At 54.2% G+C, this 25,899-nt stretch overlaps 8 protein-coding genes across 8 annotated transcripts; 6 read left to right on the top strand and 2 right to left on the bottom strand.

Moving 5' to 3' along the window:
* Positions 1-133: 133 nt before the first annotated feature.
* On the top strand, positions 134-1,021 carry IWZ02DRAFT_439383 (uncharacterized protein). The gene is made up of 2 exons (XM_066766777.1): positions 134-411; positions 552-1,021. Exons 1-2 carry the CDS (start codon positions 218-220, stop codon positions 574-576), a joined length of 219 nt encoding a protein of 72 aa, XP_066627100.1. The 5' UTR covers positions 134-217; the 3' UTR covers positions 577-1,021.
* IWZ02DRAFT_394314 (serine/threonine-protein kinase cot-1) lies at positions 1,022-4,069 on the bottom strand. The gene is made up of 6 exons (XM_066765566.1): positions 3,698-4,069; positions 2,993-3,618; positions 2,690-2,933; positions 2,375-2,631; positions 1,843-2,322; positions 1,022-1,780 (listed from the first exon to the last, which is right to left on the bottom strand). Exons 2-6 carry the CDS (start codon positions 3,577-3,579, stop codon positions 1,447-1,449), a joined length of 1,902 nt encoding a protein of 633 aa, XP_066627099.1. The 5' UTR covers positions 3,580-3,618; positions 3,698-4,069; the 3' UTR covers positions 1,022-1,446.
* Positions 4,070-6,586: 2,517 nt separating this feature from the next.
* Positions 6,587-10,467, bottom strand: IWZ02DRAFT_504517 (uncharacterized protein; the record flags this gene model as incomplete). Its single annotated transcript, XM_066770361.1, has 3 exons — positions 6,587-6,826; positions 6,919-9,987; positions 10,082-10,467. 3 exons carry the CDS (start codon positions 10,465-10,467, stop codon positions 6,745-6,747), a joined length of 3,537 nt encoding a protein of 1,178 aa, XP_066627098.1. The 3' UTR covers positions 6,587-6,744.
* Positions 10,468-11,229: 762 nt separating this feature from the next.
* Positions 11,230-12,706, top strand: IWZ02DRAFT_14811 (uncharacterized protein). Its single transcript, XM_066761874.1, has 3 exons — positions 11,230-11,707; positions 11,757-12,473; positions 12,527-12,706. The coding sequence occupies exons 1-2, from the start codon at positions 11,418-11,420 to the stop codon at positions 12,253-12,255; spliced, it is 789 nt and encodes a 262-aa protein (XP_066627097.1). The 5' UTR covers positions 11,230-11,417; the 3' UTR covers positions 12,256-12,473; positions 12,527-12,706.
* IWZ02DRAFT_14812 (uncharacterized protein) lies at positions 12,707-14,727 on the top strand. The gene is made up of 2 exons (XM_066761875.1): positions 12,707-13,298; positions 13,373-14,727. The coding sequence occupies exons 1-2, from the start codon at positions 13,104-13,106 to the stop codon at positions 14,687-14,689; spliced, it is 1,512 nt and encodes a 503-aa protein (XP_066627096.1). The 5' UTR covers positions 12,707-13,103; the 3' UTR covers positions 14,690-14,727.
* A 1,433-nt stretch (positions 14,728-16,160) lies between these two features.
* On the top strand, positions 16,161-16,787 carry IWZ02DRAFT_429171 (uncharacterized protein; the record flags this gene model as incomplete). The annotated part of the gene is made up of 1 exon (XM_066765969.1): positions 16,161-16,787. The coding sequence occupies one exon, from the start codon at positions 16,161-16,163 to the stop codon at positions 16,785-16,787; it is 627 nt and encodes a 208-aa protein (XP_066627095.1).
* A 378-nt stretch (positions 16,788-17,165) lies between these two features.
* Positions 17,166-19,423, top strand: IWZ02DRAFT_495851 (uncharacterized protein; the record flags this gene model as incomplete). The annotated part of the gene is made up of 4 exons (XM_066770155.1): positions 17,166-17,439; positions 17,495-17,670; positions 17,722-18,318; positions 18,383-19,423. The coding sequence occupies exons 1-4, from the start codon at positions 17,211-17,213 to the stop codon at positions 19,421-19,423; spliced, it is 2,043 nt and encodes a 680-aa protein (XP_066627094.1). The 5' UTR covers positions 17,166-17,210.
* Positions 19,424-20,942: 1,519 nt separating this feature from the next.
* Positions 20,943-22,464, top strand: IWZ02DRAFT_429169 (uncharacterized protein; the record flags this gene model as incomplete). Its single annotated transcript, XM_066765968.1, has 4 exons — positions 20,943-20,993; positions 21,051-21,295; positions 21,343-21,482; positions 21,530-22,464. The coding sequence occupies 4 exons, from the start codon at positions 20,943-20,945 to the stop codon at positions 22,462-22,464; spliced, it is 1,371 nt and encodes a 456-aa protein (XP_066627093.1).
* Between the last annotated feature and the right edge of the window lie 3,435 nt (positions 22,465-25,899).

The following is a 25,899-nucleotide window of genomic DNA, read 5'->3' as shown; positions in this document are numbered from 1 at the left end:
CGGCCTATCGATAAGCTTGTTTTGTCAGCGCCTTCTCCGCGGCGACGCCAGTGCCCTCCTTCACCGCCTGCTCCACGCGGCTCTTAGGGCTTTGGTCCGCGGCGCGCGTCCTCGCCTTTTCTTCTCCGTCGCCAACAACCCAAACTCACAGCTCAACCCTGCTGACCCACGCCTGTTCGACATCGCACCGAGCACAGTCCTCTTCACCATCGGAATCATGTCGCAAGCCTACCAGCCCCCTTCGCAAACCGTCGCCACCGGTGCCAGTTCGCGCCCGACCTTCGAAGAGACCATTAAGCCGGTGCACTACGTCTGCGGCGACTGCGATGCACGAGTGACAGTCAAGCGCGGCGAGCAGATCATGTGTCGCGAATGCGGCCACCGCGTCCTGTACAAGGAGCGGACAAACAGGTAAGCCTCAGACTTGGCAGGGAAAGAGAAAGGACCGGCACGACTGGACGCGAAGCAGTGCAAGATGACGGTGGACGAGAAACTTGCTGCGCAATACAACAACTTTGAAGAAGACAAATCTAACACTTTACCTCGTGTAGAATGGTTCAGTTCGAAGCCCGATAGGCTGTTCAATGTTTTCGGCCCACTCCGATTCCACATAAATCCATCAACTCCGCAAATCAACTTCAGATTTCCCATCCACCCTCGGGAATCGATCGCTACCATGCTCTCACAACACTCAAGAAAGAGAAGAGAGAGATGTTTTCGACTTGGATACCCACCCAACTACCGCCTCTCGCCACCTCTCGCTCACTGCCAAATGAAAGTAAAGTTGGGCAACTACTCCCATCGGTTGCAGAGCATTCTGTTCGGAAGTCAGTGCGGTGGGCTGGGGCGGCACTCATGGCTTTATCATTGATTAGGCAAAGACGGGTTCAATGCATTACTTTCACGGCATAGCTTTGCGAAGATACATACCACCGGCTTGCAGCTGTCGTGTTTCCAGGTGCCGTTTCCATGTATCGTCACAAGAGTTATCAAGTCCTAGTCACAACAAGCCAACGGGGAATATTGAGTATTTTTTTGCGTCATTAATTTTCAGAGCTGGAGACTTCTACCATCTGCCGATACCGAACCACGTCCACATCGTTCCACTTCGTCCATGCACGCATGCTTTGCATTTAATCTGCGATCCCGAATCTTCCCTCCTTTTCGACGCAACGCTTCGCTGTTTGTATTCCCGACTCAGTCAGGGCCGAAAGAAGGTTTGAGGTGGCATGGGGCTTCTTTGCCCGCAGAAACCAGTTGGACAAAAGTGCAGCAAGGGGAAGTGGATCAGACCAAAAACCTGCGCCGCAAGATTCCGTCACGTCCGTCCCACGCGTTTCTGTTTTGTCGCCGGTTGCTGAATTCTTCTTCCATGAACAACACATCCGCTTCCGAGTAAAATCTGTCTGATGCATCTGCAGAGTCTGACGCCGAGAAACTGCTTCTCTAAGATCCCTTGTACGCGTCGAAGCGCTTGTAAGTGTATCCGATGAATGGCAGGCTCATCTCCGCGGCAAGGTCCTCGCCGCCGGGGGTTGCGGCTTGGGCCGCCGTGGCAGCGCGCAGCGCCGCCGACGTGTCTTGTTGATCGATTTCGTCGATGGGGAAATATTGCGTGTCTACGTTGGACTGCAGCTTGGGCTCGAAGGGGGCACGCATGCGCCTCAGTCCATCCCAACCAACGCCCCTGGGCTTCTCGACGCCTTCGAAGAACCTGTGCTTCTTGATCTCGGCAGCCCCGCCAATACGACCAAGGCGGTGGTCAGCGTCGCAAATAAGGCTGTGGTGATCGAATGGTCAGCCAAAGAATTTGAGCATCGTGAGGAACTGAGTGGGACAAACCTTCTGATGAAGTCCTCAGACACCGGGTCGAGCTGTTGGTCTGGAGGGAAGTGGAGGTGGCGCGGCCAGTCAACAATCTTGCGGTATGTGTCGTGAGCGTCCTCAGCGCAGAAAGGAGGCCAGCCAATCAGACACTCAAACATGATGGTGCCGACAGACCACCAATCACAGCAGTAGTCGTAACCCCTGCCACTGAAGATCTCAGGGGCAATATAGTCGGGCGTGCCAACGGTCGAGTAGGCAAGCTGACGGCGAGACTTCCTCCACTCGTTGATCTGGGTGCGGTTGCTAACAGTAAGTTGAATTTGGTCAATGGCAACGGAATTGCGGTTCTCGCGGTTCGATTGCTTAGAGTTGCTGGCCAGGAGTTTCTGGTAGTATGCTGCTTCGTGCTCCTTGTGGAAGCCGGTGGAGAGACCAAAATCGGTAAGCTTGATGTGTCCACCTCGGTCAAGGAGAATGTTGTCGGGTTTGATGTCACTGACGTCACGTTAGCGCGCTTATGACACGCATTCCGAAAGTCAAAACTGACCGATGGATGAAGCCAAGTTTGTGTACAGCCTCAATGGCCAGCGTCAATTCGGCCATGTAAAAGCGAGTGATATCGACAGTGAAGATTTCGTATTTGATGAGCATGGTCATCAGATCACCACCAGGAAGGAACTCCATCAGCATGTACAAGAATGTGCCGTCCTGGAAGGTCGTGTGGAGCTTGACAACCCAAGGGCTGTCGGACTCGGCGAGGATGTCACGTTCGGAGCGGACGTGGGCCAGCTGGTCTTTTTTGAACTATGCATGGTCAGACTTTTGACCATCACCAACCGCCATCGGATGAAATTTCACTTACCATCTCAGCCTTGATCAGCGACTTCAATGCGTATACCTTTCCATCGTTCTTTCTCTGTACGAGCTTGACCTCGCCGAAAGCACCCTTGCCAATGATCTTGATTGTGAGGAAGTTTTCCGGTCTTTCTCGTGTCCGCAAGAACCGAAGGAATCTCAACTCTGCCTGCTGCACTTCCTCCAGCTTCTTTTGCTTCTTTGCGTCCGGGATCTGGGGATTTGAGATGATCTGCTCAAGCTCGAGCGCTCTGAAGGTATTTTTGTCAGTTTGACGAGCTGCAAGTTCCCATTAGAGCATCATGCTTACCTGGCGTTGCGATCGCGGGCGCGTTGCACGCTCTGCTTGAAAAAGTCTTGAACCAAGCCAGTAGAAAGCCTGGCTCTCTTGTTGATGTTGTCCGCGTACTTGTCAGGGTTCTTGGGAGGAGCCTCATCGTCGTGAAGGGCTTGTCTTTGACCAGGCATCTGAGGCGTCAAGAAGTTGCCATGTTGCTGTTGTCCCGCGGTCCTGGGGCGGTGGGAGTTCGGTGAGGGCTGTCTGCCATAGGGGCTTCCGGAGCGCGGTGTGCCCAGATTCTGGTTGGAGAACTGGTGAACGAGGCCGTTGGCACCATCGACATAGCCCGCGGGCTGACGGTATCCGCCGGGCGCCTGCATGCCCGACTGGTACTGGGGCGTGTATCCTCCTCCTCCTTGGGCGTTCATGAAGTAAGAGGCGGCGTTTGCTTGCTGAGTTCCCCAGACCTCCTGCTGGCCATTCTGGTTTGGATAGACGGGCTGGGGGAAGGTCGAGGGGGTAGTGGGATATGCACGGCCCTGTTCCGCGGCGAAGTTGGACCGGTCGTTGTTGAAGCCGAAGTTCAGATGTAGGCGATTCGGCTGATTGTTCTGCATGATGGGCAGGGTGGGCAGGAGTGGTAGCAGCTGGGGATCCTGGGGCACTCTCCAGGTAAGCTCAAATGCCTGTCGCGGGAGGAGGGGATGAGGGGTTAGCGGAACGGAGGACCCCTACCTGGAAGTGTGCTCTCACAGTCTAGCAGCGGTCCGCCAGCAGCGGACAGGAGGTTATTGGCGCGTTTTGGATCTTGGAGAGCCGCGGCAGCGGGAGGTCGGGGGTGTCGAGGAGTTGGAGCGCGGGACCTTGTAGGGCGCCGTGGCAATGGCGTTCACAGCGAGCGTAGAGGCGGCCTGAAGTGAAGGCGGCGGGAGCTGAAAGACGGGGCAGCCCAGGACGCAGAGTAGGCACTTGGTCGCAGAGAGGGAGAGGGAGAGGAGGACGGAAGAAAAAAAAAAAGAAGGCGAGAACTCAGGAACCAGGTCGCGCGCTCTGCTCGGGGTTGGTCTGGGGGAGAAGCGAATTGGGCCAGATGTCTCTGGATTTGGGGGAGGGGGGGGGGGGGGGGGGGGGGGGGGGGCAGAGGGGAGGAGGGGACACGGGCACTCTGACCCAATTGAGGCACGGAAGGGGGTCAAGGTCAGTCACGCTCGCACGCAAACGCCATGGCCGTATCGTATCGATAGCGCGGCTGCAAGGAAAGGGAAAAAAGCACAGTGTCCGGGTATCTTCTATCAGACGTTGATGACCGGCCACATTCGTTGGACATGGTCGATTGCTGGTGCGGGCAATGCAATGAATGATCCAATCCAGCTCGACGTGTCGCAGCCGGGGTTTGTGGTCAAACTGGACCGACCAAGTACCGAGACGGGCCCCTTTAGCTATGACGACGGCCGAGTCGAGTTGTGTTCACTATTTCCATTCCCGTCTTTGTCCACTTGACATGCGTAGAGATTCTGTTGATGTTGTAAGTTTTCTTTGCCGCGTCTCTCGCCTATTTTTTTTGCTGTGCCGCTCGAGTCGACCAACAATGGGCTGAGAAAGGGCAGTCAGACCAGACCCCAAGTCGCCATGCATCGGCACGTGCCATGGTCAGTTCTGCGGTCGCGGCTGTCTGCATGAGTTGCGCTCGTGGGTTGATTGGCGCCTGAGGTTGTCTTTCTGGCCTGCCTGATGCGTTTCACCACCACCTGCCCGACGTTTCACCCATCACCACCACCACCACCACCACCACTTGCTCAACTTGTCCACGCTCAAATATATTGTCTCCTTCTAGGACCTCTCCCGCTCCTTGCATGTCGTGTGTCGTCAACCCTGCGCTTGTTGCGCCCACGCTGCCCGTGCATCGCTCGTACCGCGGCAATCAGGCCAATGAGGCCAGCAGACGCCGTTAACCCGAGCCAAGACACAGGCGCACCAAGACCTCACCTTGCCATGGCAGCATGCAAGCCTCTGTCAACGGCAGGACTCCCGTCCACTGCATGCGAAGCCTGCTAGCTGCATTGCCAACGGCTGAGTCTCCGTTTCTGGGCTGCCACAACCTGTCCCGTTTCAATCTTCCCGGGTTCGCGCTCTGCTTCCCTTCTTCTCAGCGCCGCACCTGTAAGGCCCACGTCCCATGTCTCTACAGATATAGCATCGTCCGCTTCGGACATGGCACCGACCGCACGATAATGCCTGAAACAGCCATGACGACGTGGTAACAACTCACGGAGACAACATCTGGAGACAACAGCCAAGGGGTCCAAGAAGAAAAGTCTACTCGTCTTACCCCTTTCCCAATCGGGTCCATGATGCTTCAATCGGCTCTGCTGTTGGCCACTCGCGCGACCCATCACCTTAAAACAATTGGCAACATCCCAGCAAAACCTTGTCCAATCACCATCGACATCAACAACGTCGTTGGACATTCCGCTTTTTTGTGGTCATCAGTCTCTCTGCTCCTTGCAACCCAGAAAGCGAATGGGCGAGACTTGATACACTCATTTTCAAACCAGAAACAAAATGTTAGTGACAATTCACAGCAAGACAAGCGCAAGGAAAGGCATCTCTCATTGATACCCACCATCACCACAGTCTCCTTCACCAAGCCACGCTGTCCGGGCCCAGACAGCGTCTAAATCGGCCAACCAATCCCCCTGTCTATGTACAAACCTGCTGCCTTTCCCTCCTCAATTACGCTATTACAAGAATGACGATGACCATGTAGTTATACAGGAGAATACGATACGAAGAAAAAATTGTCTATGAAGTAGGAGAGAAAAAGCGACAGGGAAAAATGCTTGAGTGCCAAAACCGATCCCTACCAAAACGAAAAACGAAAACTGATTTTTCTTTTCTTGCTTCGCCTGTCAGGCTCCCACAAACGCCTTGCCCTCGCTCGCCCACTTGTGAATGTACACATAGCTAGTATAGGAAAAAGGGAACAAGAGAGAAAACGCCAGGTGATGCTAAACAGAGAAACAAAATTTTCCTCCTAGGTGATCAAGGAAAGAAACAAGACGACGAAAGTGGCACTTCGGCAAGAGACGACCCTTACCACGACAACCGAGCAAACACCACAACTCCAGTCCCAAGATGAATGAACCTTTTTTCTTTTTTTTTCGACGATGGGAGCAGTAAAAGGCGGCGGCGGCGGCAAGGCAAATAATGGACCAATGCCAAACAAGAGTCGCGAAGATGTATTATCGCGACATTACTTCCACCACGGCGTCAAAAATCGCTCAAACGACGCGTCCCAGCCAGAATTTCTGGCGTCAGCATTGGCTTCGGTGTCCAAATCATCATCTGCACTGGTCGCCCGAACCTCATCCACCTCTTTCAAGTGCTCCAGTACCTCCCCTCTCCCCACGTCTTCAGCGCAGCCAAAGATGCTGTGCGCATCAACACCCGAGGTTGCATTAGGGGCCGGGAAAGAGGTGATTGAGGAGCCGATTGGGGAAGTGGACGGAGCGATGGGACTGGGAAATTCGGACGAGGGGCCAAGTGAAGGAGAGGAGGTTGAAGTATGAGAGCAAGAAAGGAGCCTTATTGTGAGATGCGACAAAACATTTCGTCCAAAACAAGTGGTCCGCAATCTTCAATGACGCTGTCGTGACGGCTGCGTGGGCTCCGGGCCTTGCTAATGTCCGAGTCCGCGTCCAAAGTTGAGGCTAAGCCCACGACATCCGCTGGGATTTCGGAAGCTGGCGGAACGATCGGTCGGTTCATGTTCATGGCGACGCCTACGCAAGAAGTGCGCGCATCTCGTCTCTCCGCGAGACAATCTCTGCTTGAAGTAGTCTGGTCTTGCGCATAGCTTCGTCTCTGTTGGATGCAAGAAAAAAAGATGTATCTGTCAGCCATCGTGATTGTATTGGCGGCAATGCCTGTGTAAAAGGAAATGAGGGCAAGCATACCTTTCGCCCTGCAATTCTGCCACTTCGACTTGTGCACGGTTTGTTCTTCCCAGAACTTCTTCCATCTCGGCTTCCGCGCCCCGAAGCGCCTTCTCAAGCTCCGATACATTGTGCTCGAGCGAGCCCGTCTTGGTCACCTGGGCCATGCTGATCCCGAGGCCGGAAGTCGTCACGTCGAGGCGAGGGCTGCGGCCAGGTGTGCCGAAGACAGCCGGGCTTCGAAGGTGGTTACCTGCATCGCTGCTCGACTCACCTGCGGCTGCTGCCACGGCTGCTGCCACAGCGGCGGCATGACTCTTGTTCTTGCTGGGAGCAAGGCCCTGTGCGTTTTGCATACGCTTTAGACTGGCGCTCTGTGCATCGGTCATCTCGCGGAGCTCATCCTCAAACGGACCGAGTGCGTCTTCGGCATGGTTTTGGGCCGCAACAAGCGCATCTTCAGCAGCTCGGAGCCTTGCTTGCAGTGCCGTGATGCGGGCAGCCGAAGCGCGCTGCTCTTGCTCGCCTCGTCCAATTGCTGCTGCCAATCGCTCGCGCAGAGCCTTGTTCTGGGTTAGTTGCGTTGAGACTTGTTGGGCCAAGGAGTCGAGTGCTGTGGCGGTCGCCAGCAGGGCGCCGGTCTCTTCGTTCGCTGCCTCAACACCAACCGCGGACGAAGAAGTGGCCCGATAAGAGTCAGCGGCGGCGATGGCGGCGTCACGATCAGCCTCCGCAGCGGAAATTGACTGTTTGAGCAGGGTAAGGACCGTCTCTGCTTCTTCGTCGGCCGGCTGGTCGCTCTCGAGGTTCTGAATGCGCCGCAGCGAAAGCGCATGCATGGTCTGCAATTCCTTGTATGCCTTGTCGAGAGAAATGGCTGCTTGTGCAGTGTGTGACGAGTCTTCGCTGCCCACGCTGCTCGCAGATGGCCGCCTTTCCTGAACGAAGATGTCTTTTTCACCAAGCAGGTCGCGCAGCGAGCTGGTCTCGAGCTCCGCGCGCGCCAGATCCATTCGCAAACCACCCAAATTCTTCTCAACCTGCCACTTTTGCTCCATTGCATCGTCGGCCCGTCGCCGAAGCGTGTTGATCTCTTGTCGCAAGTTTGTTACCTCGTCGTGGAATGCCGTCCGCCTAGGACCAGATACCTTGAGTGCCCGGTCCCGTTCCATTTCCAGTAGTTTGATCCGCTTGTCGTGCGCCTTCTTCTCCATATCGTACCGTGCCAAAAGATTTTTAAGAGACCGGTGCAACGCGTCCCGCTGCTCCTCGACATCCTTGATACGATCTCTTACGTCTCGTGGTGCGTCGTTCTTGTCTTTGACCGAGTTCGAGCGAGACAGCGAAGCCATTGAGCCTCGCTTAAGCGTCGTGACGGAATTCCTGGCCAATGAGTTAGACCGAGAAAGCCCAATGATTGGTGACTGAACAGCATCCCCATCGCTTTCTTCTGCAATGGTGTTGAAGCGGTTGGATTGTTGCTTTAGCTCCATCTCCATGCGTCTGGCATTAACCAGAGTGGTGTTCTCGTTGCGAAGGGTCGAAAGCTCCTGTTGGAGTTTGGAGTTCTCCTCTCCGAGAGCCTGCAGTTGAGCCGCGTTTAGCTGCATCACTTCTTGGATGTTGGCGTCGTTTTGTAACGTGTTGATGTTGCGCCTAAGACGGCCATTCTCGTCTTGCAACTTTTCAATGCGCTCCGCAAGCCCCTCATCGCCTTGATTACGAGCATTTTCGACGTCCCCGCGAAGTTGTGCGTTTTCTTCCTCTGTCTCTCTCAGCTTGTCCAGGCGGCCGCGAAGGTCCGGCAGGATGTCAGTCTGGAATGACTCGAGCTCAGCCTGCAAGCGGCTGTTCTCGCGCGTGAGCTCTTGCAGGCGAGCTGCGCCGTTTTCGAGATTAGTGATTTTGACTTGGAGCTGAGGGATGATTTCGTCCTTGAGGTTGTCTTTCTCGTCGCGATCTTGCCTGAGCTCTGATTGGAGGGCCTCCAGTATCTCCTGGAAACTGTCTTTGGCTTGTCGCTCATCGGTAAGGCGACGTTTGTAGTCCTCAATGGTCATTTCAAGCTCCCGTACCCGACCATTGCTTGTCCCATGTTGAACCTGTTCCTCCAAAGATTGTACTTGGGCTTCGAGATCCGACCTCCTCCGCAATTCATCTTGCAGCCTTTGAGCCGCCTCAGCCCTGGCCTGTGCTTTTTCTTGCTCAGCCTTGCGACGGAGCTTTTGCAAGGCTTCAATCTTGGACTCGGTGTCACCAATGGGAAACTTGGCAGAGCTTGCACCAGAATCCGAGAAGTAGTCGCTGGTGCGACGATTCGCGTCCGATCCGACTGGGGGGGGATTGTCCGTTTTGGTTCGTTCGAGCTCATCTTCTAGGTCCAGTTCTCGGCGGATAGATTCGGCTAGCTCGACACTGACGTCGCGTAGCTCCTTCTCCAGCTCCTCAACGTGCGCATTGACGCTTGGCGACGAGGAGAACAAGGGGGTTCCAGGGACGGTGAAGAACGAGGATTGCGCGGCGGCGTTGGCGGCGGTCACGTCTAGCGACGAAGGGCCCTTCTTGTTCATGTTAGGCGATGCTCCAGGGCTATTCGATATCTCAGAAAAGGAAGTGGTTGGCGAGTCTCCTACGTTGTGCGATGCCGGTTTCCACCCAAAGAACTTTTTGAATTTCTTGCTTGTAACGCTACTCCGGTTTGGGGTTACTGGCGATTCTGCTTCCTTTTCGTCGTCGGTGAGCTGGTCGTAGTCGAGAAAGTCCTCAGTCACGCCGTCTTCTCCCTGAAGTGTCAAATCGGGTGTCCTGGCGGCATTGGTTCCATACGAGGTCATGGTATGCGTCCTACTGTGACTGCGTGGCCTTGGGGTCTGGTGCGCCTGGTCCCATGCAGCGGACGGGGGACGATGGTTGCGTGCGCCGTTGGTCACACCTGCATAACCCGACCGCTCTTCCCCAGCCCCCGAATATTCGTGGTCGTACTGTGACGATGCACTACGCGGCGAGCCGTTGTCTTTGCCGTCGGGATAGTAGTCGTGTATGGGATCTTGGTTGGAATGGCGGGGGCTCACAGGATGACCATGCGCAGGCCTATACAAACGTACCAGGTTAGCTGGCTAAATCCAGTGCGAAACAGTGTAATGAGGTCATGCGGAAGCGCCTTGGCTGGTGGGGAGTGCCTTACCCGTCGCCGTCTGCTGGGTTCCCTGGGTTGTCGGCAGGAGGTTGGTTCCTGGACAAAGGCTGGGTGGAAATGGAGTCGGGACGCGAGGCAAGCCTCAGAGGAGAAGCGTGAGCAGAGGACGCGTGCTGGAGATGAGCTTGGCCAGCGGACTTTGGCGTGGTGGTTGAAAAGGCGGCAGGGGAGAATCGCGTGGCTATGGGTGAAGCGTCCTTGGGTAGAGGCTTGCGGCGGGGAGTTTGAGACGTCTGAGCGTGAAACGGCTGGGACGAAGGCGAGCTGGTGTTTGGCAGCCAAGCTTGTTGACTATGTGCTATGTCGGGTGACAGGGGCGTGTCAGAAGCGTTGGAGCCCCGGCGGGATGGTGGAGAATGGTTGGCGGGCTGCATTTTCCAATTGGCTATGAAGGAGGGTGGCAGTCATTGCCTCTGTAAGAAGCGGTTTGGGAAGTGAGAATCTCTTCCTTGTCGACACTGGCGGCGGCGGAATGCATTCAATGTCGGCCACACGCGGTACGGAAAAGGGAGAGGACTGCGCTTGGGGACGCGGCCAAGGTGGTCGTCACGTCGCACCCCCAGGCCAGGAGAGGAAATTGATTGGCGGTGGTCCAGTGAGCAACAGCAGGGATTCGCGGGCGTCTGGCGCCAACAGCAGACAATGGCGCAGCGGGCGCTTCTGTTTCTTTCGACAGGCTGGTGAGAGGGGAAAGAGACTGACGAGTTGTTGGAGCGGGGCCAGAGCAGCAGCGGAAAGTGGCGCGATCACTCGCAACCCAATTCAGCCAGTCAATCCAATCCAGTCCAATCCAATCCACGGCAACTGGAGGAACCATCTCGACTGAGCAACCAGGAATACAGGGTCTCGTCGTCGACCCCCGGCCTCGGCGACAGCGCCTATATCGTCCAAGGACAACGACGCCGCGCAATTTCGCTGGCCGCTAAGACCACGGCGCATTATCATTCCGTACCTCTGCGCCGCGTCAGGGGCCCAAGAAGGTCGAGTGGCAGAAGGAATGCCATGACTGACAACACGGCTGTCCCGGAGACAGCCACGTAATTGGATAGATACCTCAGGTTATGCGATGAAGGAAGGGAAGGGTTTTCTATTTCCCCTGCCAAGCATCCAGGATTGCGCAGCAGCAGATTTGTTCCCTGTCAACGTCCGCCAGCCGCTTCGGTTCGCGCCAGTTCCCACTTGCTTCCTTGTTGCCTGCGACAGGATTCCGCCACCGCCGGAAAAACTGTTTCCCCATCGTGCCATCGTGCCTCAAGGTCCAGCGTCATGACCTACCTGTAGCTCGGAATCTCTTCTTCAGCCTCTCCCGCACCATCGCAATCTCATGTCTTATCACACCCCACTCCCATCTCAGTCCCACTTCCACTTTGACTCGTCCACCCCACCTCCACCTCCGCCCAAACCCTCTGCCCATTCCAGCGGCCGAGGCACTCCTCTGGGTGGTCCACCTCTGCCTCCCACGCCCACAGCTGCTCAGACGTCCCAACCGGCCTACGGCCAGCCAGCCCTTGACCAATTCGACTCCGCTGCTGCTTACCAACAGCCCGAAGATGCTCCTGCACGGGTTGATCTTCCAGAGGAGGGATGGTTGCCTGAGATTCTGAAAGACAAAAAGTTCACTCCACCAAGACCCTGACACTTCCGCATGCTGACCCTGCCCCAGCACTGCGGACCTACAGGCCGTCCTCGAGAACTCTGAGCTCCAGCGTGCCCTTGTCCATTCTCCCGCCACTGCGCATCCTTCCGTAGCGGTCTCTATCGCGCCTATCCAAGACCTTCTTTCGCAAAACATCGCCCTGGCCGAGTCTCTCAAGAACCTCGAGTCTGTTCTCCAACATGAACGCCAAGACGTCCAGTCTCGCCTGTTGAGCCTGCGTGCATTGGAACGGCAATGGCGCGCCAAACAAGCAGAGCAGGATGAGGCATTGAAGGACTTCAGCCCGCCTGCTCTGTATCAGAGGCTCAGTGCTGCAATCGGAGAGCAGGAGGCTCTTTGCCGTGGTCTGGAAGAGAGCTTCTTGGAAGGCGAGGGCGGTGATCAAGCTAGTGAACGCGAGGTGGCCGAGTTCGTCAGAAGGATTAGAGATGGTAGAACCGTGGCCTACCTCAGGCGCGAGAAGAAAGAGAGGTGGGATGAGGGCAGAGTCGGTGGCTGGCGTTGAAGCTGCAGAAATGCATGCAGAAAGCACTCCAATTGCCCGGCATCGCCCCGCAAACAAGATGTCGTAAGGTATCTTTCCGGACGGGGCTTGGGCATGCTGTCCAAGCGCCGGGAAGGCATGGCACATTGGCGATTCAACGCCGCCCCTGTACGATGCACATCGCTGAAGCTGTCCACCAGTGGCCATATCCATCTATGAAAAGGACTGTGCCGGCAGTCGTAAGCGCCATTGACTGATGCGGCAGGCCATTTTCTGACCAGGTCTTCTCAAGAAAATGGTGTTCCAACTACTCCTGGAGCTCTGTACGCAGTGTAGCATCCTTCAGCCAATTTCGGTCATGGCATGGTCTATGAGGTTGGAATAGGGTCGCGCAGAAGCACAGTGCAATCCTTGTCGGGTGTCGCTAGGCTAAGTCGGCACAGGGTTCCCAATTGCGGCTAAAAGCGGGGCAGATGCCATCGCGGACTCAAAAGTCGGGAAACAAGTGTCAAGGTCGTCTTTCGCCATGTAAATGCGCGGATCACTGGACAAGCGGCGGAAAGGTTGTATCACAAATGGCTAGAGACGTGTGTTGACTCAAGAAAGCGAAGCGGCGCCCTTGCTTCCTTGGTGAGCCACCAGTCGACTTATCAAACGGCCGCATCACGCGCCTACGACCCTGGCATCATTGGTCCGGTGGCACGGAAACGGCTACTTGCCCATAGCACATCCGAACCAACTCCATCCCCACCTGCTAGCTTTTCTTCATTTGTTTTCTTCAAATCCCAAACGAGTCCGCTGCGTCTCTTTATTCGCAATCAAGAAGCATCTTTCAACCCACCACTATCAATGCTATCCTGACATCTTCAATGCTCCTCCCGGCGCGGCATCTGCCGATACGACCGGCGCGCTTCATCACCACTTTTGCCATCATCTTCGTCTTCATCTGGTGGCACTCCCACGTCCTCATCCACACGCAACCCGTCCAGATTGCGGATGCGCTCGAAAGCGCGCAGCGACAACAGCAGTCCGGCCACGCCGACCTCGCCAACGCCACTCTCGGGGTATTACTTCCGATCCCACTTTTCCCAGTTTGCGCCCGCTTTGGCATTCTGCTAACCTTTTGCTCGTCACGTAGTTCCAAACCATAATCGCTATTTCCTCGGAAGACCAGTCGTCGCCGACTGCCTGGCGCCAACGAGGCCTCCTCGCCGCTGCTGAGCGCACCGGCCTCCACGTCGAGATTCGCCAGTCCCGACGCATACCGGATGACGAATTGGCTGCTTTCCGCGCGCGCAAGTCGCCTACCAACGGCGAGCGCCCCAGAACTGGCAGTGCGCGTGCTTGGATCGCACATCTCGACGCGTTGCGCCATATCGTTGCCCACAACATAAGCACGGCTCTGATCCTCGAAGACGATGCCGACTGGGATGTCCGAATCCGCTCGCAGTTGGCGCCAAACGCTGGGATCCTGCGCGTGATTCGGCAAAGTCTCCAAGGTCCAAGGCATTTTGACTCTAGCGCAGGAACATCTGGACCAGACAACTCCACCTTGCAAGATACATCTCTTCCGGCATTCGAGGCACCGTACACACATGACTTTGATTTTATTGCTCTCGGTCACTGTGCTGCCATTACCACGCCTTTTGCCACCACCTTGGATGTGGACGAGGAAGACAAGACACTTCTACCAGCCCAGAGCCTGCGCGCTGTACATGACCGCTACGCCTACACGCCGTTTCCTGACTTTACCAGGCGGATCATAAAGTCGCCACACCCAACGTGTACTTATGCATATGGAGTTACTTTCGAGGGAGCGCACAAGATTTTAGAGAAGCTGGGGGATGGCGGCGGTGCAGCATTCGACAACGAAGTGGGTGGCCTTTGTTGGGGAAATGGGCGGAGAAAAAAGCCCAAGAAGGATGCAAGCAAGACCGAGGAGCCTGGACAAGAAACGCAGCACGACGGGCTCAGATGCGTGGCAGTGTCGCCAGAAGTGATCCATGCGCAACGCCTGGTGCTGGACGGGACCGGAGCTGGCGACACCAGTCTCGTCGAGACGCAGAACCGGGCTAGCACGGCTGCAGACTCTCAAGCGCAACAGCACAGCCCTGCTGACGCGCAATCAGTCGACAAACCACAGGAGGAAGAGTTGAAGCGCAGCAATCCCATTGACAACGTGGACCACCACGGACACGGCCATCAGCAAACCCCGCAAAAGCAGCTCGACCTCGATCAAGACCGATACTCGGATCCGGACTCGCACGGCTGGCGTCTGTGGGGCGTGGACGTCAAACCTAGTGCTTTCCAAAAGGCTCGTCATTTCTTCACCATGAACATTATGTACAGCGCGCGGTGCAATGCGCAGCGGCGGGCAGTCAAATGGTGGAGGCGAAGAAACGAGCTGGTGCAGTGTTTGCCGACGGACGAAGAGTTGGATCGGTTTGACACGTAATCACCGAAGCGGGCGACCGTCGATGGAGTCGGAACAGTTAGAAATCCTTGTTCAAAACTAGCGTTGCTATTCATGATCAGCATCGGCTAGAATCAATAAGAAGACTATGATGCCCATGGCCAATATTTGTTTCGTTTGTCTTAGAAGTGACAACAGCGTCTGGAACCATGCCATCATGACTGGATACAGCTATTAGTTTCGATAGAAAGTCCAATGTAGCAAGCAACGAACACTTCCCAAGAGACAGTCTGTTTTGCCGGACAAACGGTAGACCGCTTGCTGCTAGGTTGCAGCGCCGTCTCGAAGCTCCCTTTGGCCTGATTTCCGACGCCCACTCGCAATCGCCTCCCCCCTTTCCGCCACTGCTTTGCTGCACCTACCTCCACTTTCCTCTCGCCTCTCATATGCCGAATCCGTTATGCGGTCTTCTATGGTGTGATTGTCTGCGGAACGTCGTATTGGCTGCTCAGAATTTGCGCGTAGTGCAAGCCTGACGGTGTTCAAAGCACGCAAAATGCGGACGTCTTAATGCATCCGGGGATCTTTGGCGACGGGGGAGAGAGTGGAGGAATCGCTGAGACCTGTCAGAGTGCCATGGGATACAAATGCCTCCTTCTGCTGGGGCCAAGTTCTTAGTCGCTGGAAGTGATGGTTTTGGCTGGACTGACCGACCTGCATGCAGCAAAGCCTTGGTGCTGAGCAAGCCGGTGGGCGACGGGATTCGGCGACTCAAAGAGGCGAAGATCTTGCAAGTCGTCGTGACTTGGAGGAAAAGAGCGGAGGATTGGTTGCACGTGATTGGGTGGAGTCGGTCGTGCGGCAGCTTGCTGCGCTATCACCGACTGCCTAATCGGATAGCTGCTTGCAACTCCGAACGTCGCGTAGGGCAAGGGGCTGCACAACCACCCAGACTGATGCCAGAGCTGGATGACGAGCACCAGAGTACGGTTACCATTCGTCGCCACACAAGAGAGGGCCCACGGAAAGGTGATGACTAAACTTCGTCCCAACCTAACCATTCAAGGGCCACGGCAAGCTCAACCAAAAGACAAACCACCACCAAAAAAAAAAAGAAAGAGAAGAGACAAATGTAGAAGAACGACTGTGTGAGTAAGAGCAAGAGGGCAAAAGAGCAAAACTTCACTCCTTGGGGGTGGGTATTCCCCCAAGGAGCTATCAAACCTTTCTCTTGCGAGGAGGTTTTAAATGCAAAGTAAATGGTAGGTAGTAAATGGCAGGTAATATATGACGGGAGCTCCGGCGGTCGTTACCGGAATCGAACTGACGAGCGCCTCTCGTCGACTCCAAGTCGATCTGCCCCCCTTCCAATGCACCAGCGTACCGGTGTGGGTAGGGGGGCGACACTCGAGTAGCGGTTTTCGCAGATTATATACTAATTGTCCGCCCGCCGCGATCACTCACTTCCCATTGCGCAAAGACAGGCTGCTCCTCTTTCCTTGCTGTCCAGATCATGTCTTCCCACGAAGGTCATTCCGCTCGTGGTGTTGACCATGATCGCCGACACCAACCTCAACGTCACGCTTCTCTGCTCAAGCATCAGGTAACTGACACCAGCCACCAAGGCAACGGCACCAGGAGGAAGTCGCTCTCCTTTGGCTTGACGCCTCCTCCGTCCATTCGCGACTGCGATAACCAAGCCCACAAAGCCGAGCGCCACGCTCAACCACAAGACCGACCTGCCATCGAAGACAGTGACGACATCTCAGGTTTTATCATGCTTTCAGAGCACACACTGAGCGCACATTGCTCGCCTAATGTGCTGTCGCTCTTGTCCTTCATCCGATTTAGAAATTGCCAACTTACCGTTGGACTCGCCAGCGATCGCAGTCCCCACGCTGTCACTCAAATCCTTGTCAAAGAGCTTTTGATGGACACACTTCAACAAGATACTGACATTATGATAATTCGACGCTTTTGTTCTGATAATTCACCATGGAATCGAAATCAACTTGCACTCCCACGAGTGGACGGATCATCGAGTCAACGTGGTTTTCTGTGCATTGGATGCAGGAAGCCGAAGCCTGCCTTGCACTACCACCTGCTGATCAGGACTCCGCGGAATCGACGACAATGTTGAATGATTGAGCGGAGTTGAAAACCAGCCTTGAATCTGACGACACTCCATCGTTGAAATCGCAGGCCCCGACATTGGACAAGCCATAGGGTGATCATGAAGATGGAGACACCTTGCCGATCGCGCGCCAATCAGTCCGATGTCATTGATGGCGCAAGCACATGAAGGCGTTCTGTGCCACGACAGTTGTGGAACCACTGCCCAACTGGCTGAGATCTAAAACAGCAGCTGCTGACACCAACGGGAAGAGCTGGAGAAACCTGGCAACTAAAGGCTGAAATGTTTCAGTCGTTTTCACAGCCTTCTGCCTAACATTCTGCCTCACCCTCTCTGTTATAAATCATATTTTCCAGACTTTGCTGGATGACATTCTTGGATTCTCTGTAATCCGTGTCTCTTCTTCAACTGCTACCTTGCTTCCCTACAATGGATGCCGCTCTGGCCATCCGCGAGTCTGACTCTGCCTTTCTGCTCTCCGAGAATCCGAGCACCGGGAGCAAAACCGAAGCAGTACTGAACAATTCAGAACCTTCAGAGAGACCTGAGATTCCTGGTTGGCCAGAAAAGCCAAGGAAGTTGAGAGACACGACCACAGCTTTACCGCTTCAAGTTCTTTCTCAGGCCACTGTAGCCTTGATTCCAACGAGCTTCATTGGTCAGATTCTCTCAGTCTTAGCGCTCCTGAGACTTCTTTTTGACACTTCAAACAGTTCTCGGTGTTTTCGTTTCTTTGATGAATGGAGAGAGTGTGTTGAATTCGAATGAATCAGTGATCCAAGCTACGCGCATAGCGTCTACCTTATGGCCCATCGCTTTTGCTGCCGTGATAGGACCAATGCTAAAGGCCGTTGCATTATATCGCGCCGAAAGGGGGGCCAAGCTTGGAGTGTGTGCTTTCCTGAAACCAGCCCCAATTTTTCACTGACTTTACGGACAGACTATCGAATTATTCAGCCAAAGCCAGACGCTCACGAGCACTCTCAAAGGTTGCTACAGCTTACGACTTCTTAGTCTTTGGACGTTTTTACTTGTCGGGATATGGAGTCTCAGCCCCGTTGGGGGTCAAGCGGTCCTCCGTCTTCTACGGCCTGAGGGTGTTCCCAAGATGTCGACGCCAACACTGTTCTATTATCCCCACCACGAGCTCTCGATGATATGGGGTAACAATGGTGGGAGTGGTGCTTCGTACAATATGGTTTTTTGGGTAATGGTCTATGGGGCCGCGTTGTCAGCAGCTAATTCCGCGGTTCTACTTGCGAATGGTTCGAGCCCAGGGTTCGAAGACGCTGTCCAGCGAATCACTCCGTCAGAGGCCATCAATGGAACACGGCAAGATATGTGGGGAAATGTCAGGATTCCTTTGCTCCATTTGCTTCCTGGATACAATAGGAGCTCTCCACACCAGTGGGTGGACGTTGTGTTAGATGAAGTCGTGGCATTTGAATCTTTGATAGGAGTGCCAGTCCGAGGAATCAGCACTTCCGATGCCGGGAACATGACATTCAACCTATCCGCCAGCTATAATGTTCTCGATGTAAGTAGACCTGACGTCAGCTATTCATCGGCTTCAAAATTGTGTCGCTAATCAAGGTTGCCAGTGCTCGGACTTCACGAATCTGACACGCTGGTTCCAGACCAATGATACGCAATTCGAGAGACACAAAACCAGAAACAAAACCATCTACTACGAGAACTCTTCCGGCAGAACAGCTCCCAATTTCTTCATGGATCTACTCTCTGTCGATGCACAAGAGCCGTATGGTCCTTCAAAAGACATCCTTGTATTCGGTGGTCGCTCTGGAGATTCCAACATCAGAAGCTATGACGAAATGACATTTTGCCATGTCACGCTTACTTACGTTGATGTCTACGTTGAATGCATCCGTCTATTCGTTCGAGGCCAGCTTAGTTGTGCTGCTAGAAAAGTCCGACAGAAATTGGACATCCCCAGTGGTCCCGAAACCCAAGAAATGAGCCCGTTTAGGACGTGGTCACACAACAATCTTTACGAACTTTCGTTTTTGCTCGTAGGTACTCACCCGTCCCAGTCGAGTCCCTTCGAAAGGTACCTCGGAGACCCGACAAATCTATTTCCCTCCAAGGGCGACTACGATTCTTATCCTATTTACTCCCACATTTCCTCGCCCATCTTCTCGGCCCGTTTGTCTATGCTCATCAATACATTCTGGTATATCACACTCAACACCACCACTTTTCTCGGCACCAATCTGGGCGTTCCGTCACCCACAGACTCTAAGTTTTCACATTGGGGTACCACGACTGGCAACTGGACCACGCCTACACCACAGACCTACAGCATCTCAAAAATCTGGATGTCACTCTATGTGATCGCCACGGCGATATTGTCTGCTTGCGCCCTCATCACCATCATACTCCAGTCTCGAACCCGTGCGCCTGATATTCTGAGCAGCGTGTCATCTTTGACACGCGACTCGCCGTATTTCGTGGCCGTTCCGCGTGGAGGCAGCGGTCTCGAAGGCTCAGAGCGCGCACGCCTGCTGAAGGACATATGGGTGAGAATTCAGGATGTGCAACCAGAGAACCAGGTTGGAAAGATTGCATTCAGCGACAATCAAGAGCTGGTGGCAAGCCTGAAATGGAATCGCTCGTACGAGTAGGAACAAGATTTGGTTACAGTCTATATTGAAACATACTGGACTGTGTCACCAGCGCTGTACCGGGAATCAGCCTGCTGGCTTTTACTTCGTGGCGACAATTTCGATTTCTTGTCTTCCACCCCGCCCAATTCTGTCCAGCCCGGCGGATAAAAAGCCGCGACTGCCTCCTCATCCACTTCTACACGATCGACTAGCTGTTCCCGGAAGTTACCAGGCCAGGCAGTGGGTGATGAGCAACCGCCTCGAACTATCTTCAAAATTCTACTCCATTCTCATTCATCCCATCGCTGCCACGCTGCATCCCTAGACCAAATATCGCGACGCAAATTGCAATTGGAGAGGAAATAAGCTGACTTTTTGATTCCCTGGACTTTATTCATCGAGCAAACTACGCATACAGGCTGAGCATCGCACCACCCGAACGCAGCCGGCAATCATTGAGCAGGTGTGGTGCTGCTACAGGGAGCCATTAATGAGGCCCAAAGCTGCAGCGCTTGCTTCTTCTTGCTCCATCTATATTTGGGTCGGCTTGTATGACGCCCTCAACTTTGACGAGCGTTTCTACGACCGGTGCACTGCAGTAATGGGGCCAAAATGGATCATGGCCTCCGCGATATCGCTTTTAGAGCCGTGAATCGTTGGCTTGCGGGGGCTGTTTTTGGCGCCACAGCATGCTTGAAATTCCCGCCCACGCCAGTAAGGAAGTTCAGATTCCACAGTCGCACTGCTGCCTTGAACATACAAGAAAACGTGCAGCAAGGCGGAGGTACAGCCGACAACCACAAGCAGAGGTTCTGGCTGTCTTAGGTGAGACATCTACCCAAGGTCCCCGGAAAGTCTGAGTCTCGCTCTCAAACGCCATTGTCGTTTCCCTGGGCAATGGAATCCTCACAAGACGGCCTGGCAAACAGTTCCGCAGGCTCTCGGCCCGTGTCTTTGCGTAGGTCGTCAACCTCTCGTTTTCCGACCCCTTCTCTGGTGGACACATCTGCGTGGAGCTCCTCCGAGACTCTGAATCCAAGTCGTTTTGGTCCTCTTCGCCAGCTGTTGGTTTCCTCTGCAAAGTCACCAGATTCTCACCACCACCCGCTCGATGTTTCCAGCGATGCTCCAATGAGAAAATCTGGTATGCAGACTTTGTTCCATGTGCCACCCGTTCATTGCCTACTCAAGGGGTTTTTCCAAAGCAATCGAGGCCTTGGAAAACCAAGTTTCACTGGGAAAGCAATAGTTGTCTGAGTGGAAATCTGGCGCGAGAACATTGAAAGAGACCACCGACATGACAAGCCGAGTTCTTGGTGTCATCTCTCTTGTTTTGGTCCCAACATGTTTCACTGGTGAGCATCCAATCCACCAGGTTGACACCAAGTCCATTTTCTAAATGATTGTGACAGGCCTTGGAATCGCCATATTCTGCTTGAAGGATAAGACCGAATCTTCCGCAAGCAGAATTGGGGTGCAGTCCGCAAAAGTCGCATCTACCTTGTGGCCAATTGCTTTCGCCGCTGTTGTAGGCACCATGTCAAAGACTACTGCCCTTTATCGCACCGAGCGCGGTGTCAAGCTGGGGGTAAACATCTGCTTCATCTTTGAAGTCGTAGAAAACTTGGACTGAAAGAATGCACAGATTCTTGAAACGATTGTGCGAAGTCAGACACTTTTCAACACGGTCAAGGAAGTGCAACTGCGCGCAGTCTTGGCATTCAGTCCCGCTGGCGGCATACCTGTTGATCAAATCTTGAGTTTGAGAAACAATTTCGACACGGGAGATGCTTCCCTGGTTTACTATCCCAACAATCATGTCACTAATCTTACAGTTGGATCAATGGTCTCATCAGGCTCTGGATCCACCACTGTCTATAGGGTGATGATGTATGGCTCTGTCTTGTCAGATCCAGGAGCCTCTCTCATGTCTGCAGACATGTCCTTGCCGGATTTCGAGAAGAAGTTGAACGCGGCAATAGATCGAATCACTCCCAAAGAAGCGATCAATGGCACTCATCACGATCTTTAGGGGAATTTTCAGATACTATTTGCAATCATAATCTCGAGGTGAGCTGTACATCCTCCCAATGTTCTGGCTTGAAATTTACTTTTCCTTGATAGTGCTCAGCCTGGGAACCCATAGACGAATGGGTCGAGAAAGTCCTTCTGAAAACAGCACAATGTCATTCTCCTCGATTCTTACCAACGCATCGTACCCAAACACATTTCTGCGACCGCTTCAACCCAATTGGGAAACGAGGAATATCTCGGCTGACGAAGTATTTCCCAAGTTTGGCTACAGCATGCGGAAGAAAAAAGTGGACAACATGGTCACCGTCTGCGGTGTCACAGTCGAATACGTCGATGTCCAAGTTGAATGCTCTCGCTTAACTACTGCCGGAGAACTGGACGGCGTTTCCAAAGCGCTTCGGCGAACACACGATCCTCCCGCAACACCCTTAATCACAGCCACAACGTTCTTCCCGTGGGAAGAGGCTGGACTTGATGAATTGACGAGCCTCTTAGCATCGGGTCATGTAGTGCAGGCAGGGCCATTCGAGTTATATCCGTATGATCTAACCCAGGGCTTTTGGTCTACGATAGGAGACACGCCTTCATACAAAGATGTCCCATTGTCGGTCTTTCAATCGCGCCTGGCTTTACTGCTTAACACGTACTGGCACATGAGTCTCAACACGTCGACCTACCTCGGCACCGATGGCGTTACGCCTTCGGCGGAGAACAACACTGAATCTTGGTACCTCGGTGAACTGAGGGACTGGGCGTCAACTACCGGCAGCTGGACAACGCCTGCAGCCCCTACGTACGAAATCTCCCCGGGATGGGTGGCCCTCTACGTCGTCACCACCGCTGTCCTGACGCTCTGCACGCTTACCACCATCGTCCTGCAGTCCCAGATCCGCGCCTCTGACACTCTAGGCAGCGTGTCGACCTTGACGCGCGACTTGCCGTACGTCGCCGTGCCTCCTGGAGGCAGTGGGATCGAGGGCACGGAGTGCGCCCGATTGCTGAGAAATATGTGGGTGAGGATTTGAGATGTCCGGCCTGGCGAGGAGGTGGGCAAGCTTGCTTCCAGTGATGATGAGGAGCTTGGGGCGAAGTTGGAGTGGAAGCGTCTGTATGAGTGATACGATAGATTTACAGCCGTGCCTAGGGATTTGTTGTCCGCTATCCTGTATATCTGCGTCTAGGGAGCAGTCACCCGCGGTCATGGCCACACCTAGGGAGCAATCGTCTGCTGCTATAACTGCGTTTGGCGAGTTGTTGTACCCAATTATAGATGGAACTAGGGACTGCCATGTCTTTCTTCACCCACTGTGATTGGGTTACCGAGGGAACCGGTGGTTGTGCAAAAAAAAAAAAAAAAAAAAAAAAGGGGGGGGGGGGGGGGCGGTTCAAGGGTTTAGGGTTACGTCTTTCGATTGTCCATGGCAGCAAATTGCGCGCTGGACCGCGCAAAAACGCTGATTCCAAGAATTCCCTACTATCAACTCTGCTTTGGATTACGAGGGAAGCATCGTGTCTTGCTGAAGTCCACCATGTTCCGGCTTCCGTTTACACCACATCGCCACCTAAAACCTCTAATTGATGACAAGACACTTGCTTCATTATGATCGTGTAAAGTAGAGCTCTGCATCATCATCCCCTCTTACTTTCTTTCATGACTATCGCCTCTTGAATGATTCGGCGGTCCTGCCACGAAGCTGGACACAAAATTCACTTTTTGGAGTCCTCCTTGAGTTGGTGATTTTTCGGAACTTGGAATAATGAGGTCATCATTCAGTGGAAGCATTTATGTAACGGTACTGTGCCATAATAATGGCGACCTATATCACGATGCATAGCATTTCTATACTTATCCGCAACTAATCTCAGCGTATAGTCTGGCCTTATGACACTGGTTAGTTGCACGCACGCAGAACTAGGTGCTAGAGGTTACATTTACATGCGTTTCTAACAGATCCTTGTGATTCCTACGCTCACTAACATGTGCGACGCTATAGCTGCCATGTGCCTGATGACTCGTCACTCCAGAGTATATAAACTGTCGTGGTGCGCCGCTCATCGGCTCCGTTAACAAGCTTAAAGAGCTGGGAAGCGTAACGATGAAATTAGAAGAGTTGCACTTTTTGGGAAAGCCACTAGATAAAGGATCACTTTGCGTTGCTTGTGTCTGCTGCGCTTAATTACAGTAAGAATGATTAACAGAGCTATGCTGCTTTCACTAGACTGCGTTGGAGGCAGGTAGCGTTCAGCATCATTGTCCACGGAAGATGTGTGTCGTCAATGCGAAGAAACACTGGTATAGGGGGTGGAGAAAGGGATGATTCCTCTAGGGAGCGTCACAGCCGCACTGAGGGAGCAGTCATCCGCCATTACAGCCTAGTCGCGCTGTGGGAGCAGTCGTCCACCGTCACAGCCGCGCCTATGGAGCAGTCCTCCACCATCATAACCGCGCCGAGTGAGTATTCCTTCACTACGACAGCCGCACTGAGGGAGCAGTCGTCCGCCACCACAGTGGCGCTGAGGGAGCAGTCGGCCACCATTACAGCCGCGCCCAAGGAGCGGTCCTCCGCCATCACAGCTATGCCTGGTGAGCTGTCGCCCAAAAGAAACAGCATGCATACATCAACCCTCACCGCTCCGGCCCTAGCACTCACAAGATTCCGAAGCAAAAGGGATGTCTTAAGCGCCGTGGTGGTCCCCAGCTCATCACTCCACCACAGCGCAGAGGGATGGGTGGCGTCGATTCATCCCTTCCAGGCCCGTTGCGGGGACTCCTCTGGATCGTTCGAAGTCGATGAGCCCACACGCAATTTATTGAATGCATGCATGTATGTATGTAGCACGACATGACCGTTAGACGTGCAGTCGCGGAGCGTGGGCCGAGCCGCGTTTGACAGGTCGTTTATCGAACTGCTTGTTCGATTTTAATGAACCCTGTGTCTGTTCAGGGCGTAGCAGCAGCAGCAGCAGCAGCAGCAGGAAGCGTGCAGCATCCATACATACATCCATGACATTTACGAGTGCATGTACGTAGGAGAGCATTCGTATATTGACGACTGCTCACTTCGTACATGCCCACTTGCCAACTGACTCGCCCACTCTCTGCTCTCTCCATCTGCACATGTAATCTCCTCGGCTGCATGCATGCATCTGGATGGAGATAGCGACACAAAGATCGAAGGCGGTGAGGTGAGGCGGCGGCGCTGAGGGATGCATCCAGCAGCGGTGCGGTGCGAAGCGGTCGGCGGAGCCCTCCGCCAGACGTTGGTGACCGGTCACTCAGTGACGGACCACCTTGCGGCCCGGCAGGGAGGGAGGGAGAGGAAGGATTCGCACAGGGACGGACGCATGTTAGGCAGGGCAGGCGCTGCGGTGTGTCTGGGATGCGTTGTTGGATGCCCATAGGTGTGAATCGAGGAAGGATTTTTGTGCAGACCAAGGCATGGCGGTCTCCGCGTTGACTAGCTGCAGAAGCAGCTCGTTTGGTCAGAGCGCCAGAGGCACTGTGCTCTGCAGCCGTTACCTGGAGGTCTCAGCGGAAGACAACCATGGCCAGGGGGCCATGGCTTTGTTTGAAGATGGGCGATGGGCTCGACTGATGTGGCAGTTTGCGAAGCGAAGGAGAGATGAGACGACTCGCGAGGGAGACCTGTCACTCCTGGGATTGTTGATCCATCATCTGGTGTTGTTTTCGGGATGTATCCATCCGCCTGTTGGAGAAGGAAGCGAGGGAAGAACAGACGAATCGGAAATTTGACCCCAGCACTGGCATCCCACGCGAGCGACGGACTCGACGTCGACGGTCTGGAGAAGACGAGCGTCGATCGGAGATGATGCAGTCGACAAAGGCGGACAGTAGTCGTACCCCCCTGACCGGCATAACCACCTCGTTGAGAAACGGGAAGCATAAAGAAAAAGGAAATCAAGAACAGCACAGCAAAGACGAAAGACACTGCCCTTTCTAACCAGGAAGATCTCACTGCCCCGATCTATTCAGGAACTCGCTATTTCCTGCAGCTACAATCCACTGGAATCCGTGAGAAGGGTTTGAGGTGGAGACTAACAGGCGGGAAGAAGCAACCCCTTTCACGTGACCTGCGGGAGACGATGAAATCTTCACACCGCCACATCAACCGGTAAAAAAAAAATTCCATCCAATTCTTTCTCTGCGCCCTGCTGCCGGTCCCCACTGAGGAGCTCCAAACGTCTACGGATCGCCCATCGGAAGGCACATCCCCGCCAGACCGCCTTTTGCAAGGGCTCCCGTTTGCAGCAAACGCGGCGGGGGACTAACAAGGTCAAAGGCAGATGGCGGGCCAACCAGAGGCCAGACTGGCGCAAAGATCGGAGGAGGATTGCAAAGCGGCCATTCTATTTTATCACTTGTTTGCCTGTTTGGGCGCGTGGCGGGTTAGCGCCGGTGGTGGATGTGCGGTCCTCGTGAGAATGATGTGTTGTTTTGA

Source organism: Phyllosticta citriasiana (assembly GCF_038021145.1).
Source record: "Phyllosticta citriasiana strain CBS 120426 chromosome Unknown IWZ02scaffold_1, whole genome shotgun sequence".
Taxonomy (NCBI): Eukaryota; Fungi; Ascomycota; class Dothideomycetes; order Botryosphaeriales; family Phyllostictaceae; genus Phyllosticta; species Phyllosticta citriasiana.
The sequence above is the reverse complement of the archived record's forward strand: the minus strand, read 5'-3'. Positions and strand labels throughout refer to the sequence as shown.